Source organism: Megascapheus bottae, chromosome 38 (assembly GCF_031878675.1).
Source record: "Megascapheus bottae isolate mThoBot1 chromosome 38, mThoBot2.hap1, whole genome shotgun sequence".
In the NCBI taxonomy this organism is placed as follows: domain Eukaryota; kingdom Metazoa; phylum Chordata; class Mammalia; order Rodentia; family Geomyidae; genus Megascapheus; species Megascapheus bottae.
Genome location: NC_143546.1, coordinates 5,380,796 through 5,402,969, shown reverse-complemented (window position 1 = coordinate 5,402,969; position 22,174 = coordinate 5,380,796). Strand labels below are relative to the sequence as shown.

Sequence of the window (22,174 nt, the reverse complement as noted above, 5' to 3'; positions counted from 1 at the left end):
AACCCCCCCCTTCCAGAGCCCAGATGGTGGGTGACCCCTCCACCCGCCCTCCTCCTGGGTTAGGAAGGTCTCACCCACAGCAGAGCCTGGTCTGACCGGCTCCGGCTCTTCTCCCTTCCCACCGCCCTGAGTCCAGGCTCCAGGCTTTCCCTCTCCCTGCTCCTCTGGCTCCAAGGTCAGCACTTACCAGGTGAGTATGCTGGTGGGAAAATTCTCACTCTTCAAGCCATGTGCCGCTGGAATGTTCCCACAGACAAGCACTGGTGATCCACTGACCCATAGAGTGCCAAGTGCCAAGAGGGGTCTCCCCGTTCTCTCCTCCCTCCTTCCCTCCCCATTCTCCTCCAAACTACTCTTGCCTTGTTCACATTCCACCAGTCTCCCTCTTTCTCTTCCTGGGCGGGGAGGGGAGCAAGAAGCCTGGCCGAGGAGGAGATTCTAGATAAAAATCAACCTCAGGAGGGGACAGGCCAAGGGGACTCTGGAAACCAAAGCAGAAGAGGCGCTGGTGACAAGGTTAAATAAGCTCATCACCTGCAGCCCCAGTTACTCTGGAGGCTGAGGTCTGAGGATCCAGGTTGGAAGCCAGCCTGGGAAAGAAAGTCTCTCAAGAGACCCTGATTTCCAATCAACCACCAAGAAGCCACCAAGAAGTGGAGCTGTGGCTCAAGTCGTGGTGTGCCACCTCGAGTGAAAAAGCTCAGGGACAGATACCAGGCCGTGAGTTCAAGCCCAGGTCCGGCGCATAGGCACACACCAGTCCACCTGCAGCCTTGAGAAAGGGCAAAGAGGATTTTATTATAAAACGTCTGCCATGACAAACACGGGCCCTGGGCAGACAGACACCTAACGCTGGATGTCCTCTGCCATGCTGGGCTCCGGGGCTGGCAGCTGACAAGGGAGAGCCGGGTTCCAGGGAACCCCTGGAGCAGAGGGTCCCAACAGCACCCCAAGCAGCGCCAAGTCTGTCCCGGGGTGTGGATTCTTTCAGTCCAGCCCAGCTCCTAGAATCCCCGAGTCAAGTTCAAGTAGCAAGGCCGGCCTGCGGTATGTAGTGTCTGCACTCTGTAGTGTCTGAACGCTGAGGCATCGCGCCCAGCCCCCTCCCCAGGGTCACCTGGCTGGCCACAGGTGCTCTCACGAGAGCAGAGGAATCCACGGTTGCATCATGAATTAAACGGAGCTGTCCAAAGTGCCAGGCACACTCTAAAAAGAAAAGACAATCATATCTAAATATACACTTTTTCCTTTGGTGCCAGTCCCGGGGCTAGAACTGGGCTTGGGCGCTGTCCCTGAGCTTCGACCCTCAAGGTCGGGTGCTATACCACTTGAGTCACAGCGCTGCTTTGGTGATTCACTGGAGATAAGAGTCTCGGGATGGGCCGGGCGTGGTGGCTCACGCCTGTCATCCTAGGCTGAGATCTGAAGATCACAGTTCAAAGCCAGCCTGGACACTAAAGTCCATGATTTTCTTATCTGCAGTTAACCACTAGAAAACCGGAAGTGGCGCTGTGGCTCCAGGGGTAGGGCAGTAGCCTTGAGCTGAAGAGCTCAGGACAGCGCCCAGGCCCAGAGTCCAAGCCCTACGGGCGTGAGCCACTGGCACTGGCTGGCACACGCCGGGAAACACTGGTTTTCTGTTACAGCTCCCCCTCCACTCATGAGACCCATCTACAGACAGCAGCTGCTGGAGAAAGACGGGGTACGGGACCTTAGGAAGCGTCCTGGGATGGGGCAGGAGGGTCCTGGCCCTCAGGCTCTGGGGGTGGCGCGGGCACAGCCTCTTTCCTCTGTGCTGCCAGGAACTCGTGAATGGCTCGCTCTATCTGTGGCCTGAAGATGTGGTTGAGTTTTGGATCCACCACCTGCGAGATTATTCGGTCCACTCCAGCTTCCAACATGCCCGACCTGAGAAAGACAATAGAGATCACTGTTATTGGGGGCCCTCTGATAATCATTCCCACCTGGGGCTTGAACTCAGGGCCTGGGCTCTGTCCTTGAGGTTTTCCACCCACTGTCACTTGAGCTGCAGTGCAACTTCCAGTTTCCTGGTGGCCCTGGGAACCAACTAAAAAAGGCCTCTGCTCGGGGGACAGTGCCCAGGTCCCAAGTTCAAGCCCCAGGATCAGCAAAAAGAAGAAAAAAAAAAAGCCTACAGCTTTGTTTGACCTGAGCTCTTCTCTGCTGTTGTATACGCTGTGGTCACCCCGGGCTTCAAGAAAGATCTGACTCATGCAGAAGCCATCTTGTGTGAAGACACACGGCCCTCACACCGGCAATGCCTTCTTCTGATCACTTTAGACGGCACACCCCAAAACTTAGAGGACAGACACCTCCTCCTTCCTGCTCTGGCCCAGTAATCAAGTGATAATTCCCGGCCCTTCCTCCAGGGGGCGCCCAGTCCACCAGGCCTCACCTGGGCCGGGCTCTGCTTTATCTCTGCAGACCTTTCTCATGGTTGCCCCCCAGTCCCTACTACTGAACCTGAAGGCAATGTCTGCACCCCTAAAAGATACCCTAAGTGCTGTCCTCCCATAGGTGCCATGGAATACGTCTTTCTCTGCCTTTCTCCCTCCTCCGTGTCTCTGTCTGTATTTGGCACTCATGGAGTGCCCCAGGCCTGACTTGGGGTCCTAGACACTGAACCCATTTTTTAGCTGTGATCCTAAACTTGTAACAACAGTAGGCGAGATGGAAGTCCCAGTCACTCACACACACACGACAGCCAGGCCCAGAGCCACTGCTTCTGGGATTCAGGGGGAAGTCGAGGCTCAGAGAAGTGGGCGCCCTGTACCCCCACACTGCCGGGTGCTCTGGGGGTGATCAGCCATCAGAGCGGGCCCAGGGGACAAAGCCCCGGGCCAGCCACATCCCACGCCCTGCGGGACACACGTCCCTAACGTGGTTTTTTGTTTTAGTTCTGGGGTTTGAACTCTCAGCCTGGGCACTGCCCCTGAGCTTTTTCACTCAAGGCTGGTGCCCCACCACTTGAGTCACACCTCACTTCCAGCTTTTGAATGATTAATTGGAGGCAAGAGTCTCAAGACTTTTCTGCCCTGGCTGGCTTCAAACCATGGTCCTCACATCTCCGCCTCCTGAGAAGCTGGGATGACAGGCGAGTCACCAGTGACCCAGCTACTTCTGAGCCCCAACTCCATTTTTTTTTTGGGGGGGGGGTGGTTCATTGGAGATAAGAGTCTCCCGGACTTTCCTGCCTAGATTGGCTTTGAACAGCCATTCTCAGTTCCCAGCTTCCTGAGCAGCTGAGATTACAGGCGTGAGCCACAGGGCTGGGCTCCAGGGCTCACGTCACCTCCACACCAGCGCCCCACATGTGTGCCTTTGGGGGAGCAGTGCCACACAACCTAATGGTATGGACTGGCCCATGGGGCACTACTGTAGGGCTGAATGAGCTATGCCCCCCTCCCCGTCAATGATGGGCATGGCAGTAGGCATGGCTGGCTTTCCCTTTCCTTCAGACCCCTGGATCTATTTTTAATCAACCACCAAACTTCAGAAGACTTCATAGACAGTTAGGAGACTTTAGTGGGACCAAGAAGGCAAAAGGCCCAGGTGGTGGTGGCTCACGCCTGTCATCCTAGCAACTCAGAGGGCTGTGATCTGAGGATCCCAGTTCAAAGCCAGCCAGGGCAGAACTGGTGGGCCAGGAGAGTGGCCTAGTGGTAGAGTGCTTGCCTAGCATGCACGAAGACCTGGGTTCAATTCCTCGCTACCATATACATAGAAAAAAGCCAGAAGTGGTGCTGTGGCTCAAGTGGTAAAGTGCTAGCCTTGAGAAAAAATCCAAGGACAGTGCCCAGGTCCTGAGTTCAAGGCCCAGGACTGGCAAAAAAAAATTGCAGAATCAGGGGCTGTGGCTCAAGTGGTAGAGCACAAGTTTTAATGTAAAATCAGTAAGGGACAGCACCCATGCTCTGAGTTCAAGCGCCAGCAGGTCAAACAAAGCTAACTTGGGGACTTTAGATTCCACTAGGGACATGGGGGCACCCTCTGTAAAGCCTTCATCAGCTGGGGTCCCAGCGGTGGCCATGGGCGGGCCACACGTTTTACTGACCACACATCCACCTGCAAGAACACAGATCCGCTTCTTTTTGCCCACGATCCCAACGCCATCAGCGCCCATCTCTTGGGACAGAACTCCACACGTGCTCAGATGACACGAAACACCTGCTCTCCACTTACTGCACCACGCTCTGCCGCAGGCCGTTCCGCAGCTGGTTCTTGTTCATGGTAGGATTCCATTCCTGCTTGTCCAGATGTGTGGACACAAAGTTATCCACTTTCTGCCTCAGGTTCTGGTAGGCCGGCTGGAATGTCAAAGAGAGACACTGCCATGAGCTAACCGGACGGGGAACCCAGCCATTCAGACTTTCTGGCTTTCGTTTACACTGTAGAAATGGGACAACGCTAAGGTGAGGCTGGGTGTTTTGGAATCAAAGGAACTGGGGTGAGAACCAGGGCAGGCCAGACTCTTAGTTGCTCGCTAGCCGCCTCACTTTCAACAATTCACACCATCTGAACAGCATCTAACCTCGGCTGCAAACCCAAAAGCCGCCCTTAAAGGTCCCAGAGAGCCACCGGATTGAGACCTGACCCAAGACGACACAAAATCAGATGGAAGCCAGGATTAAGCCCCAGTGAGCTGCAGAGAATGTACAGCACAAACGATGATCAAAATAAAATGACAAAGATTCTTGGTGAGCACAGCGATAAATGCTGAGCCCCTCAGGACCTTGGGGAAGGGACAGTCACTTTCCTCTGAAGCTGATGGCTCACACCTGCCGTCCTACCCATTCAGGAGGCTGAGGTCTGAGGATCATGGCTGGAGGCTAGTCTGGGAAGGAGTCTGTGAGCCTCTTATCTCCAACAAACTACCAAAAAGCTGGAAGTAGAATAGTGGCTTACATGGTAAGAGTGCTAGCCTTGAACACAAAAGCTCGGTGACAGGGCCCAGGGCCCAGACACACAGACACACACACAGATAATTCAGGCTTCTCTGCAGTTTCTGCCTAGCAACTCCTTTTTCTTTTAAGGCACCCATTTTCTCTTCACAACGGTATAGCGCCAGGTTTCTGGCTACACAGAGGTCAGGAGTTCAAAGCCACCTTCCACAGGAAGGCGCTGTGGCATGCAATCAAGGGAGACATGGAGAGGGCCTGGCATGGTGGTCCCAACCTTTGATCCTGCACATGGGGAGACTGAGGCAGGAAGATCACCAGAGGAGGCCAGCTGGGGCTACACAGGAGAGCCAGTCCCCAGGGATGCTGGAAACACAGGGACACTGCTCTGCCACTTGAGCCACAGCGCCATTTCCAGCTTTTTTTGTGTATGTGGTACTGAGGAATGGAACCTGGGGTTTCGTGCATGCTAGGCAAGCACTCTACCACTAAGCCACATTCCCAGCCCAGTCCCCCAACTTTGACTGTGTCCCTTGACCTGAGCTCTTCCCTGCTCCGGTTTACTCTGTGGTCACCATGAGCTCCGAGAAGCATCAGATTCATGCAGAAGCCATCTTGTGTGAACACACACGGCCCCTCACACTGGCAATGCCCTCTTCTGATCAGTTAGACAGCACACCCTAGATTCAGGAGACCCCGTCAGTTCCTGCTCTGGTCCAGTCATAAAGTGATAGCAATTCCCCGCCCTTCCTCCAGGGGGCGCCTGGTCCACCAGGCTCGCTTGGGCCTGGGCCTGGTTCTGCTGTATCTCTGCAGACCTTCCTCACCCCGGCCTCCCAGTCCCTGCTATTGAACCTGAAGGCAATGTCTGCACCCCTAAAGATGCTGAAGGTACCCTAAGTGCTGTCCTCCCATGGGTGCCATGGAATACGTTTCCTTCCTCTGCCATGGCGGCCACGGCTGGACCTAACTCGAGGTCCCTGGATTCTACAAACACGGTTCCAGGAGCGTGCTGCAAACCAAGGCAGGAACGCACTCAAAATGCCAATAAGCCAGCAACTCCCTCCAAACAGCTGAGGAGGGAGGACTCCAACAGCCTTCTAGATGTTTCCATCTAGATGCTCTTTATCTGTGGCTTATATGGAAATTCCCACCTAGACTTTTAGTCACATGAGGGCAGAACTTGTGACAGGAAATTGAGGACACACATGGAAAAAGAAGCCTGGCACTGGTGACTCATGCCTGTCTTCCTAATAGGAGGAAGAGATGTGAGGTTTTCAGTTCAAAGCCAACCGGGAGAGGAAAAGTACTGGAGATGGTTCTCTCCAATGAACTACCCAAAAGCCAGAAGTGGAGCTGTGGCTCAAGTGAGCTCTATTACATTAAGCCACAGCGCTACTTCTGGTTTTCTGGTGATTCATTGGATATAAATAAGAATCTCAAGGACTTTCAAGTCCTGCCTGGTTTTGAACCGCCATCCTCAGATCTCAGCCTCCTAAAGAGCTGAATAGCCCCCTTTCTAACCTTGGCAATCAACTGTACTCAGAATGTAAGCCTAGCTCCTTGACATAGTTTAGACAGGGCTAAAAACCTAGCAGACTACTCTGCCCGGTGTGGCCGCTTAGCTCTGGGTAAGAGTAACATCCATTCAATGCAACACTGCCGGGACATCTCCGTCTCTGTTCATTTCTGACACTGGAGAGTGAGCCACTGCACTTCTAACAACTAAGTACAGTCTTAACTTTGCAACCTATTTTTTGTTTTGTATTTTTTGCTGTATTGGGAATTGAACCCAGGGCCTCCGATGCGTCAGGCAAGTGCTCTACCACTTGAGCTACGCCCTGGGGCGGTACTGTCCTCCCCATCTCAGGTGAGCTCTACCTTAGTCCCGGCTGGTTTCTGGAGACCCTCCGGTTTCTATTTCCTTCGGCAAAGGAAACGAAAACAGCTCTAACTGGGATTAGCTGGGAGTCTCTGGGGTTATCATCTGGCATCACCTTCATTCTGCACCCTTAGGATTGATAACGCTTCTGGCATGTTCTCTGGCTCTTCCCCTGTGGGAGAGGCTGGTTAGGGGTTAGGTAGAGGCTTGGAGGCGTTTCCCTCTTTTTGGACCCCCCGCCTGGGGAGAAGGGGGGACGGTACTAAGCTCCGCAAGCCTGTGAGGACAATCAGGTTGGGAAGAGAGAGCAGCCGGGCTAGGGATCCAGGGATCCAGGGATCCAGGGCCCGAGGAAGACCCCGGGAAAGCGCTCCGCGGCGCCCCCGGCGGCGAGACGCGGCTCTGCGCCGCTCGCCCTGCGCTTTTGTTTGGGAAGGGAAAAAAAAAAAAAAAAAAAGAAATCAAAGCTGCGCCTGGTGCCCCCTCCCCCCGCCCAGGCCCGGCGTCGAGATTCTCGGGGATCCCCGGTCCTGCCCGCGCCCCACCCCGGCCGAGGCCAACCCCAGACCCTCGAGGACGCCGGCCTGCCGCCCCCCCACCCCGCGATCCCCGGCCAGGACCAACCCCAGACCCTCGAGGACGCCGGCCTGCCGCCCCCCACCCCGCGATCCCCGGCCAGGACCAACCCCAGACCCCCGAGGACGCCGGCCTGCCGCCCCCCACCCCGCGATCCCCGGCCAGGACCAACCCCAGACCCTCGAGGACGCCGGCCTGCCGCCCCCACCCCGCGATCCCCGGCCAGGACCAACCCCAGACCCCCGAGGACGCCGGCCTGCCGCCCCCCACCCCGCGATCCCCGGCCAGGACCAACCCCAGACCCCCGAGGACGCCGGCCTGCCGCCCCCCCACCCCGCGATCCCCGGCCAGGACCAACCCCAGACCCTCGAGGACGCCGGCCTGCCGCCCCCCACCCCGCGATCCCCGGCCAGGACCAATCCCAGACCCCCGAGGACGCCGGCCTGCCGCCCCCCCACCCCGCGATCCCCGGCCAGGACCAACCCCAGACCCTCGAGGACGCCGGCCTGCCGCCCCCCCACCCCGCGATCCCCGGCCAGGACCAACCCCAGACCCTCGAGGACGCCGGCCTGCCGCCCCCCATCCCGCGATCCCCGGCCAGGACCAACCCCGGACCCTCGAGGACGCCGGCCTGCCGCCCCCCACCCCGCGATCCCCGGCCAGGACCAACCCCGGACCCTCGAGGACGCCGGCCTGCCGACCCCCACCCCGCGATCCCCGGCCAGGACCAACCCCAGACCCTCGAGGACGCCGGCCTGCCGCCCCCCACCCCGCGATCCCCGGCCAGGACCAACCCCGGACCCTCGAGGACGCCGGCCTGCCGCCCCCCACCCCGCGATCCCCGGCCAGGACCAACCCCAGACCCGAGGACGCCGGCCTGCCGCCCCCCACCCCGCGATCCCCGGCCAGGACCAACCCCGGACCCTCGAGGACGCCGGCCTGCCGCCCCCCACCCCGCGATCCCCGGCCAGGACCAACCCCGGACCCTCGAGGACGCCGGCCTGCCGCCCCCCACCCCGCGATCCCCGGCCAGGACCAACCCCGGACCCTCGAGGACGCCGGCCTGCCGCCCCCCGACCCCGCGATCCCCGGCCAGGACCAACCCCAGACCCTCGAGGACGCAGGCCTGCCGCCCCCCACCCCGCGATCCCCGGCCAGGACCAACCCCAGACCCTCGAGGACGCCGGCCTGCCGCCTCCCTCCCCGCGATCCCCGGCCAGGACCAACCCCAGACCCTCGAGGACGCCGGCCTGCCGCCTCCCTCCCCGCGATCCCCGGCCAGGACCAACCCCAGACCCTCGAGGACGCAGGCCTGCCGCCCCCCACCCCGCGATCCCCGGCCAGGACCAACCCCAGACCCTCGGGAACCGTCCACCCCCCGCCTCCCCGCGGCTACCTTCGTGTCCACGTCGGCCAGGCAGTCCCGGCGGAAGCTGTCGAACAGACCCCGGCTCTTGAGCTGCTCCACAATGAGCGCGATGAGCTGCGGGTCTCCGGGAGGCAGGGAGGCCGGGTTGAGGGCACCACCACCGCCGCCGCCGCCGCCGCCACCCGGCCCCTTGGCGCCCGCCGCCGTCCCCGCCGAGGCCGGGCCCACCCCGCCGCCGCCGCCGCCGCCCACCGAGCCCGGGGCCCCGCCGCCGCCGGCCCCGTCCGCCATGCCTGCCACCCGGGCCCGCGAGAGAACCCCGACACGACTTCCTCCTCTCCGGGTCCGAGGGCTCTGCGGGAGCGGAAGTGGGGACCGTGGCAGCGGTGGCGGTGGTGGCGGCGGTGGCGGCGGTGGCGGAGGAGGAGGCAGGCTCGGTGGCCCGAACGAAAGAACACGCCCGCTAGGTTTCCGGCGCGCCGCTGATGGCGTCACCGTTTGCCTTTGCATTGTGGGAAAGCTGGTTTCCCCGCAGCCATCCCCAAGCGTTTTTATAAGGCTGAGGACAGATGAGAAACTACAACTCCCGGCAGGCACCGCGCTCACTCGCTTCCCCACCCCTCCCCGTTCGCGACGCAGCGTAGGAGTTGTAGGCGCAAACCTTCAAGGAGACTTGCAACTTGGTTCGCCAGGCATCCTGGGAGTTGTAGGCTCAAGGCCTTCATGGAGGCGGCAACTTTGGGTCGCGTGGCATTGTGGGAGTTGTAGGCGCAGGCCTTCCTGACTGCTGCAACCTGCTTGTCTTTGCCAGGTGGATCCTTGCAATCTGCTCACTGCACCTGCAGCCTCCCTGCAGATCCAGGTTACAAGAATCATCTGCAGAGCTGATTAGACGCAGGGGGTCACCAGGTTTCCCCTTTGAAGGCTGTGCCTCACACCTAGCCACCCAGGATGCTGAGATCTGAGGATGGCTGTTGAAAAAGCCAGCTGGGCAAGACAGTGTGCGAGACTCTCCTCCCGCATCAGATGCTCAGCTCAAGCCACAAGTGGCACTGTGGCTTTTTCCCAGACTCTACCACAGTCCTAGCAAAAAAAAAGAGGCTCGGGGTCAGTGTCCAGGACCTGAGTTCAAACCCCAGGAATGGCAAAGGCCTGATGCTCACAGAGACAAAAATACTGAGTCACAGCTAAGAAAACACAGAACTCCTGGCATTCGGAGGAGAAGCTGTGCTTCAGACCTTCACAACCCTGGGACGGACAGGAATGGGGTGTCCTGGTGGGTGAGGGATGAGGGACAAAGGGGAGCAGAACTAAGAGAGGCCTATGCTTAATCAAAGCTCTGTGATTGTGGATTAGACCCCAGAGTGACGTGTAATGCACCCCGACAGCCACGCGGTGGCATGGCGGTGTTGTGAATCCACAGCACTGGGGCAGGTGTGTTTTAAGTGTGTGTGTGTGTGTGTACCAAGTGTTGGGGCTTGGACTCAGGCAATCTCTTGTTCTCACCTGGCTTTTTCACTCCAGGCTGGTCCTCTTCCACTTGAGCCATACCTCCACTTCTGGCTCTTTGGCTGGTTTACTGGCTGGTTTTGAACTTCCATCTCAGTCTCTTGAGTAGCTAGGATCACAGAGGTGAGCCACGGGCCCCCAGATAACTTGTGTGACATCTGGGAACAGCGTGGCTGCTGACCTGGTGCCAGGACTGCTGCCACTGCAGGCCATTCCAGGCCATGTGTACTTTCTGGGTCAAGGCCATTGTCCTATGTATGGGAAGATAATGGAGACCAGAAGACTTCTGGAACAAACCAATGACAACCCTCGGGTGCCATGCTGGGCCCCCTGGCTCCTCACATTGCCCTCTCTATTCCAGCAAAGTGACAAAGTGACAAACACTTAGCATCCAGAGATAGACTTCCTGAGCTTGATTCTTGGCAGAGCTAGAAGACGCTGCCAGCATGGAGTCCGACTCTTCTAAATGATTTCAGCTGCCCACCTAGAACTACAGAGTGGCACACGCCTGGCATCTCAGGAGGCCGAGATCTGAGGACTGGTAGTTCAAAGTCAGCCCCGGGGAAGGAAAGTCCATGAGACTCTTCAGTGAGCCAGCCAAACAGCCAGAAATGGAGGTGTGATGGTTCAGGTGGTAGAGCGCCAGCCTTGAGGCATCAAAAGCTCAAGGACAATGTCAGGCCCAGAGTTCAAGTCCCAGCACACACACCCTGGTAGGATATTCAGCTTCCTTCTTCTTACCAATCTCCATGTCTCTGGTCTTTGTAAATTGTGGATGAAAGCAATCTTGAATGACATAAAAATAAAACACTTAATCATCCTAATCATTCAAGATGGTTGCCTGAACATCCGGGTCCAAAAGGGCTGCAAGGCATCCTAGGAAATGTAGTCTCTGGTGTTTGGGGGACGCAAAGACTCCTGTGAGAAAAGTGAGATTGATCAAAGCAGCAAGTCAAAGTGGGGGGGGGGGGGAATGGGTGGCCTGGGATTTATCTATGAGATCTTTTCCTCTCAGAAGGGACCACTGACATCTTCTCAGGATTGAGTTATGGATGTAAATGTGGCATTTTGTCTTTTGCTCACTGGGCAAGATGGTGCTTTAAAAAGTGTCAACATTGGGCCGGGAGTTTGGCCTAGTGGTTAAAGTGCTTGCCTAGCATGCACGATGACCCGGGTTCGATTCCTCGGTATCACATACATAGAAAAAAGCCAGAAGTGGTGCTGAGGCTCAAGTGGTAGAGCTCTAGCCTTGAGAAAATCCAAGGACAGTGCTCAGGCCCTGAGCTCAAGCCCAGGATTGGCAAAAAAAAATAATAATAATAAAAAATAAATAAAAAAAAATAAAAAGTGTCAACATTGAAATGTTTTGGGGAGCAGGAGGGGAGGCTGTGCCCCACCATGGGGGAGAGGGGGCAGGCCGCAGGGTGAGCCAATGGGTTGTGAGTTCTAATCTTTTCTCCTTTCTCTCACACCTCACATACCCTTCCTGGGCTTTCTACTCGAGGCCTCAGCTCTAGGTGCTGTTAACAATTGTATTTGAGGATTGACTTTCTAATGGATAAAGTTAACATTCAATCTATAGCAGGGGCTGCTTCCAGCCTGGCATCTGTCTTTTTGTCTTTTTTTTGCCAGTCCTGGGCTGGAACTCAGGGCCTGAGCACTGTTCTTGGGTTTTGTTTTTTTTTTCTCAAGGCTAGAACCCTACCCCTTGAGCCACAGCACCACTTCTGGCTTTTTTTTTCTATGTATGTGGTACCAAGGAATCAAACCCGGGTCTTCATGCATGCAAGACAAGCACTCTACCACTAGGCCACACTCCCGGCCTGGTATCTGTCTTTCACTGAGACACCAAGGTGAGCAGAAAAGGCCTTCTAGGCTTCCCCAGGCCCTGGAGAGAAAGCCTAGGGCCACAGAAAAAATGTCTTTCCAAGAGACAGTGTGTAATGAAACAGCTCGTGTGCGCACACACACACACACACACACACACACACACACACACACACACACACATTTCCTCCCCCCCTTAAACCCTAACCCAGAGTGCACTTAACATGTCTGATGACTGAGTGATGGATGGATGGATGATCCAATCAGAGACTGGAACAAATCTGCAGAAGGGGGGGGGAGGCGGGACTTGTGGGTGAGCCGGCCCCACCCCTTACCTGTTAAGACATCTTATAAGGCACTGAACTCTCACTTTCCCTGTCATAAAGTGGAACCACTAAATGCATCCCACGTGTAAGGAAGCCATCTGAAAGAGAATTCACGTGGAGATCTCCGGGAACCATGCAGAAATGTTCATTTATCCTATTCTCACTATAGTAGCCCAGCTGGGACTTTTGTGTGTGTGTGTGTGTGTGTGTGTGTAACCACTGAGACCCACTGAGATTCAGTCAGGGAGATGGTGGGGTTCCTGGTAGGAGGAGGAGGGGAGAGACAGAGAAAGAGGATGTAGAGGAGAGAACAGGAGAAGGCCATGAGCTAGGGCAGTCCTCATGTCACTGTGTCTTAATCCAACTTTAGTTATTATCATGAAATATATATATATATGAATTATGCTATGAATACTCTGGTGAAGACCTCAGGGGGCCAAAAGCTGGGCACAGAAGCAGACAGGAAGCCAGGGAACCTGAAGGCCCCCAGCCACTCCTGAAGACAACACCCCCCCCCCAAGACCTAAACACCTCTCTCTAGACCCCGCCCCTTAAAGGGCCCGCTACAGTCAGGAATGACCTTCAAGTCTCTGTGTGGGTTGTTTCTCCAGCAAGTGCTGGGCTGGCCCTGTTTTATGCTAAGTAGAATCATCCAGAAGCTCTCATCTCCACACCCCACCTTTTTTTTTCTTTCTTTCTTTCTTTCTTTCTTTCTTTCTTTCTTTCTTTCTTTCTTTCTTTTCTATTATGACTGGGTCTCAGGCCAGATTGGGCAAAACCCACAGAACTGCTGAGACAGCCATTTGCGATTACATTTCAGTAATGGCAGAGGTCACGTCTGGGGCAGGCGTGAGGCTATTTAAAGAGGGATCATTTCAGCAGAGAGTCAAGGTGGGTCCCCTAGTGTTCTAGACGCCCTCTGTGTAACCACTCCCCCACTCCTACCCCACCCCTGGCAGGGAGGCCTCAGGTGACAAGAGAAATGCTGATTCTACATTTCTTGCCCAAAAGCAGAAAAGGTGCTGAGGATGAGGAAGTCCTGGCTTTTCCCTGACACCTTGTAATCTGATCTCCCTCTCTCCTTCCCTGACAATCTCTGAGGACCCACAGAATACCATGTCCCCCCTCCCCATCCCCCACCAAGTGGCTTTCTGTCCATGCTTCATTAACCAATGCAGGGAAAAGAAAACTCAGCCAGGTGCTATGGCCGACACCTGTAATCCCAGCTACTCAGGAGGCTGAGATTTGAGGATCATGGCTTCAAACCAGCTCCAGGGAAGAACAGTCCTGTAAAACTCTTGGTCCTTCAGCAACCTTGAGCTGAAGGTCTCCAAAGAACACCAGTGAAAACCAACAGTGTGCACAAACTGTGGAATTGTACACAGCATTGGAGTTCAGTCTTAGGGTTGGGCTGGGACTCAGTTTCCCCAAATGAGAGGATGTTGAGCTTTTTTTTTTTTCCTTTTTCCTTCTGCCAGATCTTTTCCTCTCCCCCCCTCCTCCTCCTCCTCCTCCTCCTCCTCCTCCTCCTCCTCCTCTATAGCAAAGTACAACCTATTTTTCAATTAATATCCTGAGAGTCTGCGTTCTTCCCCTGCACCAACTTTTCAGAATTAAAAGTTTGGGAGTTGTCTTGAAGATAGGTGTGAACTCAGAGGCGTGGTTCAAGTTTCTGTGACTTCCTTAGAGTGCCACAAGCTGGGAAGCAAACTTAACACTTGAGTGTGTGTGTGTGTGTGTGTGTGTGTGTGTGTGTATCTTGGAGCTTGAATTCAAGGCCTGGACAGTTTTGTGGGTTTTGTTGTTGTATATTTTATTTTTCTCAGGGCTGGTTCCCTTCCACTTGAGCCACAGTTTCCCTTCCAGCTTTCGGGCATTTCAGTGGAGATAAGAGGCTCATGAATTTTTTTTTTTTCCCTTCCCTGGCTGGCTTTGAACCTTGATCGTCAGATCTCAGCTTCTTGAGTTGCTAAGGTGACAGGCACAAGCCCCTGGCACCCAGCATACTTTGATTTATTTTTTTTAAATAATATCTTTTAATGCACTCTCTAAAAGTGGTTTTCCCAACCCACCCCTGGGTCTGAGCCAAAGCCATGAAATGTGAACCCCCTACAGGGTGCTGTAGAAATTGGGGTCACAGCCCCCACCCAGGCCCTGTAATGAAGGGTGCTGAGGGTGGGAGTGGCAGGCCTCCTCGGGTACCATGGCAACGGTTGCTATGGCGACGCTGCAGCTGCATCCCGCCCGCCCACTGGGATCCGTGGGAGTTTTCTCCCTGACTGGAATGGATGGAGAAAAGGCAAAGGCTCAGAAGCAGAGCCCCAGGCCAGATTTGAGGGGCTGCCCCAACCCGTGTGTCTATTTTCATGCCCCTCCTCTCCTTCCTCTTGGATCTTTTCTTCTTTGGTGGACCCCCCCCATTTAAAAAAAGAGAAAAAGAAATACAGGTGCTAGGGCTTGAATGCAGGGCCTGGGTGCTGTTCCTTCGTGGTGATGGCTCAAGGCTGGCACTCTACCACTTGAACCATGCCTCCCCTTCCAGCCTTTTGCTGGTTGGTGGAAGATAAGAGTCTCACAGACTTTCTTTCTTCTTTTCTTTTTTGTGGGTCATGGGGCTTGAACTCGGCCTGGGCCTTGTCCCTGAGCTCTTCAGCTCAAGGCTACCACCCTACCCTTGAGCCAAGCCCCACTTCCCGTTTTCTAGAGGTTCATTGGAAATAAGAGTCTCAGGTCCTTTTGTGCCCGGGCTGGCTTTGAACCTTGATCCTCAGATCTCAGCCTCCTGAGTAGCCAGGATTGCAGTTATGCACACCAAGGCCAAGCTACGTGAAGAGCTCACACCACTCAAGTGTGCAAACCAGGAAGGGCTCATGTGTCTAGTTGGAGGTGCAGCCTTTGCTTTGGGGGTGGGGGTGCGGGGAGAGAACTTGAATTCTCAACTTGGCACTGGTTTCTCATGTTGGTGCTGAAGATTTCTGTGCCAGGAGGCAGGACACCAACCTTTCTCTTGGCACACCAAATAACTTCTTATTGTGGTGGCTGGCTGTTTTCATTTGCAATGCACATCCTTATGTCCTCCAATGAAGACTTCAATTCTCCATCCAGACATCCCAAAACAACCTACAGACAATCAGAATTCCAGAAGATTCTCTCAATGAAAATCCGCGCCCCCCCCCCCACCAAAAGCTGGAATCCATGATACCATAGCCAGAATGTCTGGAATTTTCCAGTTAAAGCTCAAAGTGTGTGGCATGGATTAACTGCAGCGTGGGACACGTGGTGACGCTTTGAGCCATGATCCTCAGATGTCATTCTGCTGAGTAGCTAGGATTGCAAATGTGTCACGGGTCCTTACAGTTGTCCTGAGATGCTGACATAAGGTCTACCTGCTATGTTCAACCAATTCTAGCTAGGAAATACGAAAGAAGAAATAAATAAATAATAACAATACTAAAGTCAGAGCTGAAAACAGATTTTTTTCCTTGCATTGACTCCCTGCACAATACATGGTCACAACATACTAAACAGTTCTGTATGCTAAGAATATGGCCCATGTCTACAACCCCAGCCACCTGAGAAGTGGGAATCAATAGGAATGAGATTCCAAGCCAGCTCCAGAAAAAAGAAAAGAAAAGTTCAAGAAACCTCAGATTCATAAGCCGGGTGCTGGTGGCTCACGCCTGACATCCTAGCTACTCAGGAGGCTGAGATGTGAGGATGGCAGTTTGAAGCCAGCCTGGGCATACAATAAGTAAACAAACAAATGAGGTCAACTGCAAAAACACGACCATTTCTGTGCTTGTTTGAAACTCGGCATGAGCAGGCTTGCTTGCTCTGGAACTGAAAGGTACAATTATTCTGAAATTCAGTAGTATTCCAGAGCAATGAACGTTCTGCTTTTGTTGTTATTTCCACTTTGTCACTATTGGCAGAAGCTGCTTTTATGTATGGCCTGCTGGTAGAGTGCTGGCCTAGCATGCATGAAGCTCTGGGTGTGATTCCTTGGTACCAAATACACAGAAAAAGCCAGGAAGTAGAGCTGTGGCTCAAGTGATAGGGTACCAGCCTTAAGCATAAAAGCTTAAGGACAGTGCCCAGGCCTTGAATTCAGGCCTGGGGACTGGTACAAAAGAGAATGAAAAAAATATATATATATATATATATATATGAAGAGGGAACAGAATGGCGCCTCCTCTCTTCCCACTGGTTAAACCTAGCCAGAATCTAGAGGTCAGGGGTCCACCTTGCCCCCTGGGAAGAGATCTGGGGTGGGTAGCAAGGGTAGCTAGAGACCCCCAGTCCTTCAACAGACAAACTGTACTCATTGGTTCAGCCCTGGCCAATGGGAGAGCTCATGCCATGTATGCCCCACCCCCGGAGACCCAGATCCTTCTGTCATGAAGACACCCCATCTCCAGAAGGACACCCCACACACACACACACACAATCAGGACCTGCTAAAGTGTCATTTGGCTTCCTGGGAAAGGGAAAATAAACTGGTTTTCCCCTTGTTGGGGATTTTTTTTTTAATTTCACAGTCACTATATATTTATATATTTTAATTTTGTTTTATACATCAGATCCAAGCCAAAGAGGCTCACCACAATTTAAGATTTTTATCACAAACTGTTTTGTTGTTGTTGTTGGTGGTGGTGGTGGGGCTTAAACTCAGGGCTTTTGGGACTGTCCCTGGGCTTCTTTGTGTTCAAGCCATTACCGCTTGCAGTTGCTGAGTGATTCACAGGGGAGAAGAGTCTGCCCATGGAAACTTTTCTACCCGGCTCTAACTCTCGATCCTCAGATCTCAGCCTCCTGGAGTCGCTGGCATTTACAGCTACTCATGACACTTTTGTCATAATTGAACATTTTACTCCCACGACCACTCAAGTCACTGATAAATCCATTCAGACAGGAATCAAATTCCGTTTTGTCTATTTCCCAAACTAAGTACTAACTTAGGGGCTGTGTCTAAAGGATCTGTAGAAACTTTACCAATGAACTTGCTTACCACAACCTTTCTGTTCAAAGCAGCACCATCTTGGAAATCATCTGCGAAAAGACTGTGCAGTTGGCAAAATGCTAATACCACAATCACTAATAACGTTGCTAAGCATGTCGGTTGCAATTTTCTTAATCCAGATAGCACACATTTTTAATATACTAGAACATTTAATTACATAGTAGCCCATTAACACATCAAAGATTTTTGACAATGCTTCTCTTGGCCTTTTCCACTAGTTGGCAGAAGGCTCTTCCTCTAATGGCTCTCAGGGTTTTCTACCATTTTTCTTGCCAGACTTAGTTCTGTTTCAGCCTGAAAAATCATCTCTTTAGTTGGCTATCCTGAAGTTTGACTTTTTCTTTTTTTGCCAGTCCTAAGGCTTGAACTCAGAGCCTGGGCACTGTTGTTGAGCTTTCTCAAAGCTAAGCACTCTATCCCTTGAGCCACAGTACCTTTTCTGACTTTTTCTGTGTGTGTGGTACCAAGGAATCGAACCCAGGGCTTCATGCAGGTTAGGCAAACACTCTACCCCTAGGCTCCTAACTTTGAATTTTTGGACATCTGGTTGGGCTTTAACCATATTGACTTTCTCTTTTGTAAGCACTTCTGTCTGTTTTCTGTATTTTACATTTTTAGGGAGTCGTTCTAGACCATCATGAATCTTGGTGTACAATATTGTTAGCCTGACGTACTGTCACAAACAGCCAAACTCACCAGGTCTGCAGTCTTCATCCCCACTCCATCCATAATAGATAGCCACTCAAGGGATTTGTTTTAAGACAATGGCGTTGTATTGAGTAGTAGTGGAGTTTGAACTCAGGTCTGAACTCACATTTGCAGGTGCTCTACCACTTGAGCCATGCCTCCCGTCCAAGACCACTCCAGATTTTCCTGTTCTTCTTGAGTCCTAAGTGGGTGATTTTTCTCCACAGACCCCTCCTACCCCATGCTCCCCCCAACCCCCCATGAAATGAGAAAAGGGGACCTCATTTTCTTTTAATTAATTAGTTTATTTATTTTGTTGCCTGTCCTGGCTTGAACTCAGGGCCTGAGCACTGCCCTTTCACACTGTTTTGCTCAAGGCCAGCACTCTACCACTTGAACCCCAGCACCACTTCTGACTTTTTTTTGTGCGTGTATGTGGTACTGAGGAATCGAACCCAGGGCTTCATGCACGTGAGGTGAGCATTCTACCACTAGGCTATGCTCCCAGCCCATCCCTTCTCTCTTTCATAAAGGGTCTTGGGGATGCTTTTGCAATAGCCAGTCTAAGATCTTCCTATCTCCACCTCCTGTTAAATATCTTATTCAAGGCAACAGAAAGCTAGCAGAACAGAAGTGTGAACCACAGTAGCCCCCCCCCCAAACCCAGATTCTCCAGAAATCACAGGAGGTGAATGCTATCATGGCTGTGCCTGGATCCCCGAACCCAAGAAGGGAGCACCCCAAGACTGGGAGAGGAGTGGGGCTTCTTGTCTCTCCTGAACCTCAGAAACTGCTATAGCCTCTAGGCTTCTGTGGGGCCTCAAATCTTGGTTATTTATGGGTTCAGCTGCCCTGTTCATACAGACTGACCAGCCAGCCACTGGGGTGGGGGGGGGAAGGAAAGGGGGGGAAAGGGCTGGCTGTCCACTGGGAAATGAAGATTCTGCCTTCTCCAAGCCCAGCTGCTGGGCTCATATGCAAATTCCTGCTAATTTGATTAGCTTATTTAGTCATCTCCTGATGATTCCCTGGCTGGCGGCAACTACCAAATGACATTGTGCCGCCTGCAAATGTAATTGTGCTGGCGAAGGGACATTATGTTAATATGTCACAGGAGAGCCCAGGCTACAGGGAGGGCCATATGGCTGCCTTTCTTTGTGGTCCTGGCTAGCCTCTGTAACTCGGAGTGTCTCCAGGTGGCTGGAAAATGGAGGGTCATTCAGTTATTGACTTGGGGGTGGCTTGAGAAGGTGGGGCAGGAGGAAAGGGGGCAGATGGTATCTTAAGACTCAAAAATTACCTGGTGCCAGTGGCCATGTCATCTTAGCTCCTCGGGAAACTGAGTGCTGTCATCTTGAAGCCATAGTTTGTCCTGGTAATTCTGCCAACTCCTTCCCATCTTGGTCTTGGATTAAGTGAGGGCCTAGCAGAGCCCCACAAGGAGGAAGTGGGGGGGGCTCTAGGAAAGGGGCCAGGTAGCTGGCAGAGCCAGCTTGGTGAAAGCAGCCTTTCTTCTGTGTCACAGGGCGATGACTTTAAGTAAATGACTTTACTTAAAGAGGAAGAGCCATCTTGGGTTTGGTCCTCAGAGCTTCTTTATTCCTGAGCTCCACGGACAAAGCTCGACCATCCATGAGATGCGTGTGAGATTTTTCTCTCCCACTTCTCTTCTCACCACTGGCTGGTCCTGCGTGTTCTTTCCTGGGAACAGATCCAGGCTCTGACCATCTCTACCCCAGTCCTAGGATCCAACCTTCCCAGATTGCTCATGATTGTCTGGCATCCAGCATGATGTCTCAGTCAGCTCTAGCTGCTGTAACAAACATCCCCAACCAGATGGCACTGACAACAGGGCTTCCGTTTCTCATGGTTCTGGTCACAGGTTGTAGTGTCATCAGGCTGGGGCCCTACTGAAGGCCCAGCTCTGGCTTGTAGGACACTGTGACCTCACTGACTTTCACTTAAAGGACCCCTGCATGGCCTGGCATGGGTCCCAGCCTTCTCCTGGCTTCCAGAGCTCCTTAGTGACATCACATGTCCCGCCCCTTAATGACACCAAGACCCCACCTCCTTGGTGACAACACAAAGGGCTTAGGCTCGAACTCTAGGCTTGAGTGCTGTAACTGAGCTCCATTTTGCTCAAGGCTAAAGCTTGACCACTTGAGTCACAGAACCAGGTTTGGCATTTTCTGTGATTAGCTATCCATAAGAGTCTCCTGGACTTCCCTGCCTGGGCTGGCTTCGAACTGTGACTCTCAGATCTCAGCCACCTGAGTAAGTTAGGATGAGATACGGAACCTGTCCTTGTTATGGGCTTTATTCTTAGCGCTGATTTCTTTTCTTTCTTTCCTTTTGTAAATAAGTAAGGGAGTATTTCTCTTGGGGGGGCGGTGGCTTAGCTGGCAGGGACAGCTCACGCCTGTCAACTGCTCAGGAGGTGTAGATCTGAGGATCCTGGTTCAAAGTCAGCCTGGACAGGAATGTCTGTGAGAAGTCTTGATTTCCAGTGAATCATCCAAAAGGCTAGAAGTGGCACTGTGACTCAGATGGGAAAGCACCAGGCTTGAGGAAAAAGGCTAAGGGACAGTGCCTAGGCCCTGAGTTCAACTCCTAGTACTGGCAAAAAAAAAAAATGGCATTGGAGTGCTTGCTTTGGTACCTCCCAGCCTCTGGCTTTCCTCCTTCCCCACTCCAGCCTCTACTTACCCCCAGGGATCTCTTGTCTGGAGGTCACAGTCCTGTCTCTGGCTCCCTGCCTGACTGTTTTGTGTGTGTGTGTGTGTGTGGTGATTGGTGGACCAAGGCACTTTCCGCTCAAGAGGAGACCTGCGATTGGTGCACACACCACCCTTCATTTGCATAAGATCCTACTCTGATTGGTCAGACCAGCAGAGGAACGCTGTGATTGGTGCAGAGACTTCCTTGTCCCCTCCCTCTCTGACTATATAAGGGGCCTGCTTGGCTAGCAGAAGGCCTAGAAGAGAGACAGATGGGGCAGAGCTGTCACATCCAGGCAGTGGCTGGCATGGGAGAGAAGGCATAGATGGCTGGCTGGTGGGAAGACCTCCTGTTAGCTGAAGCTCTCATGCCCTAGGCCTGCTCCACTTGTCTGCAAGAGCCTGGAGCCCAGAATCACCGGATGGCAGGGTATTAAACCTGTAGAAGGCCATGCTACCATTTAGAAGCTGGGTGAACTTGGCTTCTCAGCCACTCTGCTTCTCTGAGCCAGGTGACATGATCACTGTTACTGTCTGAAAGGATTCAGGGGACACTGTGGGAGCCGATGTCAGATCCACGACCAAGTTTTGGCTGTAGACAACTCTCAAAGTCTGACACTCCCCACCCTCACCCCCAAAAAGCCCCAGACAAGTTCCCAGCATGGGGAGGGGGGAAAGGTCACAGATCTGCGCTCCTTCTCCTCTGGCTAGAAACTGGTGACCCGCTGGGGTCCCCTCTGACTGCTAGGTTCAGCAGAGTGATTGTGGGGGGGGGGAGAGGGGGGGTGTGGAGGTTCCAGAGCTCATCACATCGCCAGAGTCCAGCTGGGTCACCCAGAAAGGGTCACGGGTCCCCAGTCCCTGAATGGCTCTTTCTTTAAATAGACACAGGCATCTGCTAGCTGGGCCAGCTGTCTGAGGACTCTTGCTCCCTGTCTGGCTGTGTGAGCCCTGGGGTCAATGATTGCATGTCTCTAAGCCCCAGGGAAATGAAATGGATCTGGGGAGCAGGGGTAAAGGGTAGACACATCACAAGCCACCATCCCAGAGGAGCAGTCCTTACTCACCCCAGAGCCCCAGACTACTTCATAACCCATGAGGGGATATGCAAAGGGCCTGGGGTCAGCAGTATTGCCCTTTAATGGGCCACCTTACATGTACACGTGCTTGTGTGCCTGCCCACATGCATCTGATGCTGCCAGCCCTGGGTGGCATATAAATATATACTGTTGCCATAAATGATATCACAGAATGTCCCTGTGTAAGGGGATGTGAAAGGACCAACGATGGGTGTGAATGCTGGGTACATCAAGGCAATTGTTTCTGCTGGGAGTTGAAGGGG

General features: G+C 53.5%; 1 protein-coding gene and 1 pseudogene across 1 annotated transcript; both read right to left on the bottom strand.

Annotated features, from left to right (window-relative positions):
• Positions 1 to 778: 778 nt before the first annotated feature.
• Positions 779 to 9,157, bottom strand: Bod1 (biorientation of chromosomes in cell division 1). Its single transcript, XM_090325564.1, has 4 exons — positions 8,774 to 9,157; positions 4,204 to 4,328; positions 1,712 to 1,908; positions 779 to 1,206 (listed from the first exon to the last, which is right to left on the bottom strand). Exons 1-3 carry the CDS (start codon positions 9,035 to 9,037, stop codon positions 1,713 to 1,715), a joined length of 585 nt encoding a protein of 194 aa, XP_090181690.1. The 5' UTR covers positions 9,038 to 9,157; the 3' UTR covers positions 779 to 1,206; position 1,712.
• Positions 9,158 to 16,639: 7,482 nt separating this feature from the next.
• On the bottom strand, positions 16,640 to 18,157 carry LOC150041911 (NADH dehydrogenase [ubiquinone] 1 alpha subcomplex subunit 5 pseudogene; annotated as a pseudogene).
• Positions 18,158 to 22,174: the final 4,017 nt, after the last annotated feature.

Excerpts from the sequence above, each read along its gene's own strand:
- Bod1 (XM_090325564.1), bottom strand. The coding sequence starts at position 9,037 with ATGGCGGACGGGGCCGGCGGCGGCGGGGCCCCGGGCTCGGTGGGCGGC. Across the intron at positions 4,329-8,773 it reads TGGCCGACGTGGACACGAAG|CCGGCCTACCAGAACCTGAG; the intron begins GTAGCCGCGGGG and ends TTGACATTCCAG. Across the intron at positions 1,909-4,203 it reads CTGCGGCAGAGCGTGGTGCA|GTCGGGCATGTTGGAAGCTG; the intron begins GTAAGTGGAGAG and ends TGTCTTTCTCAG.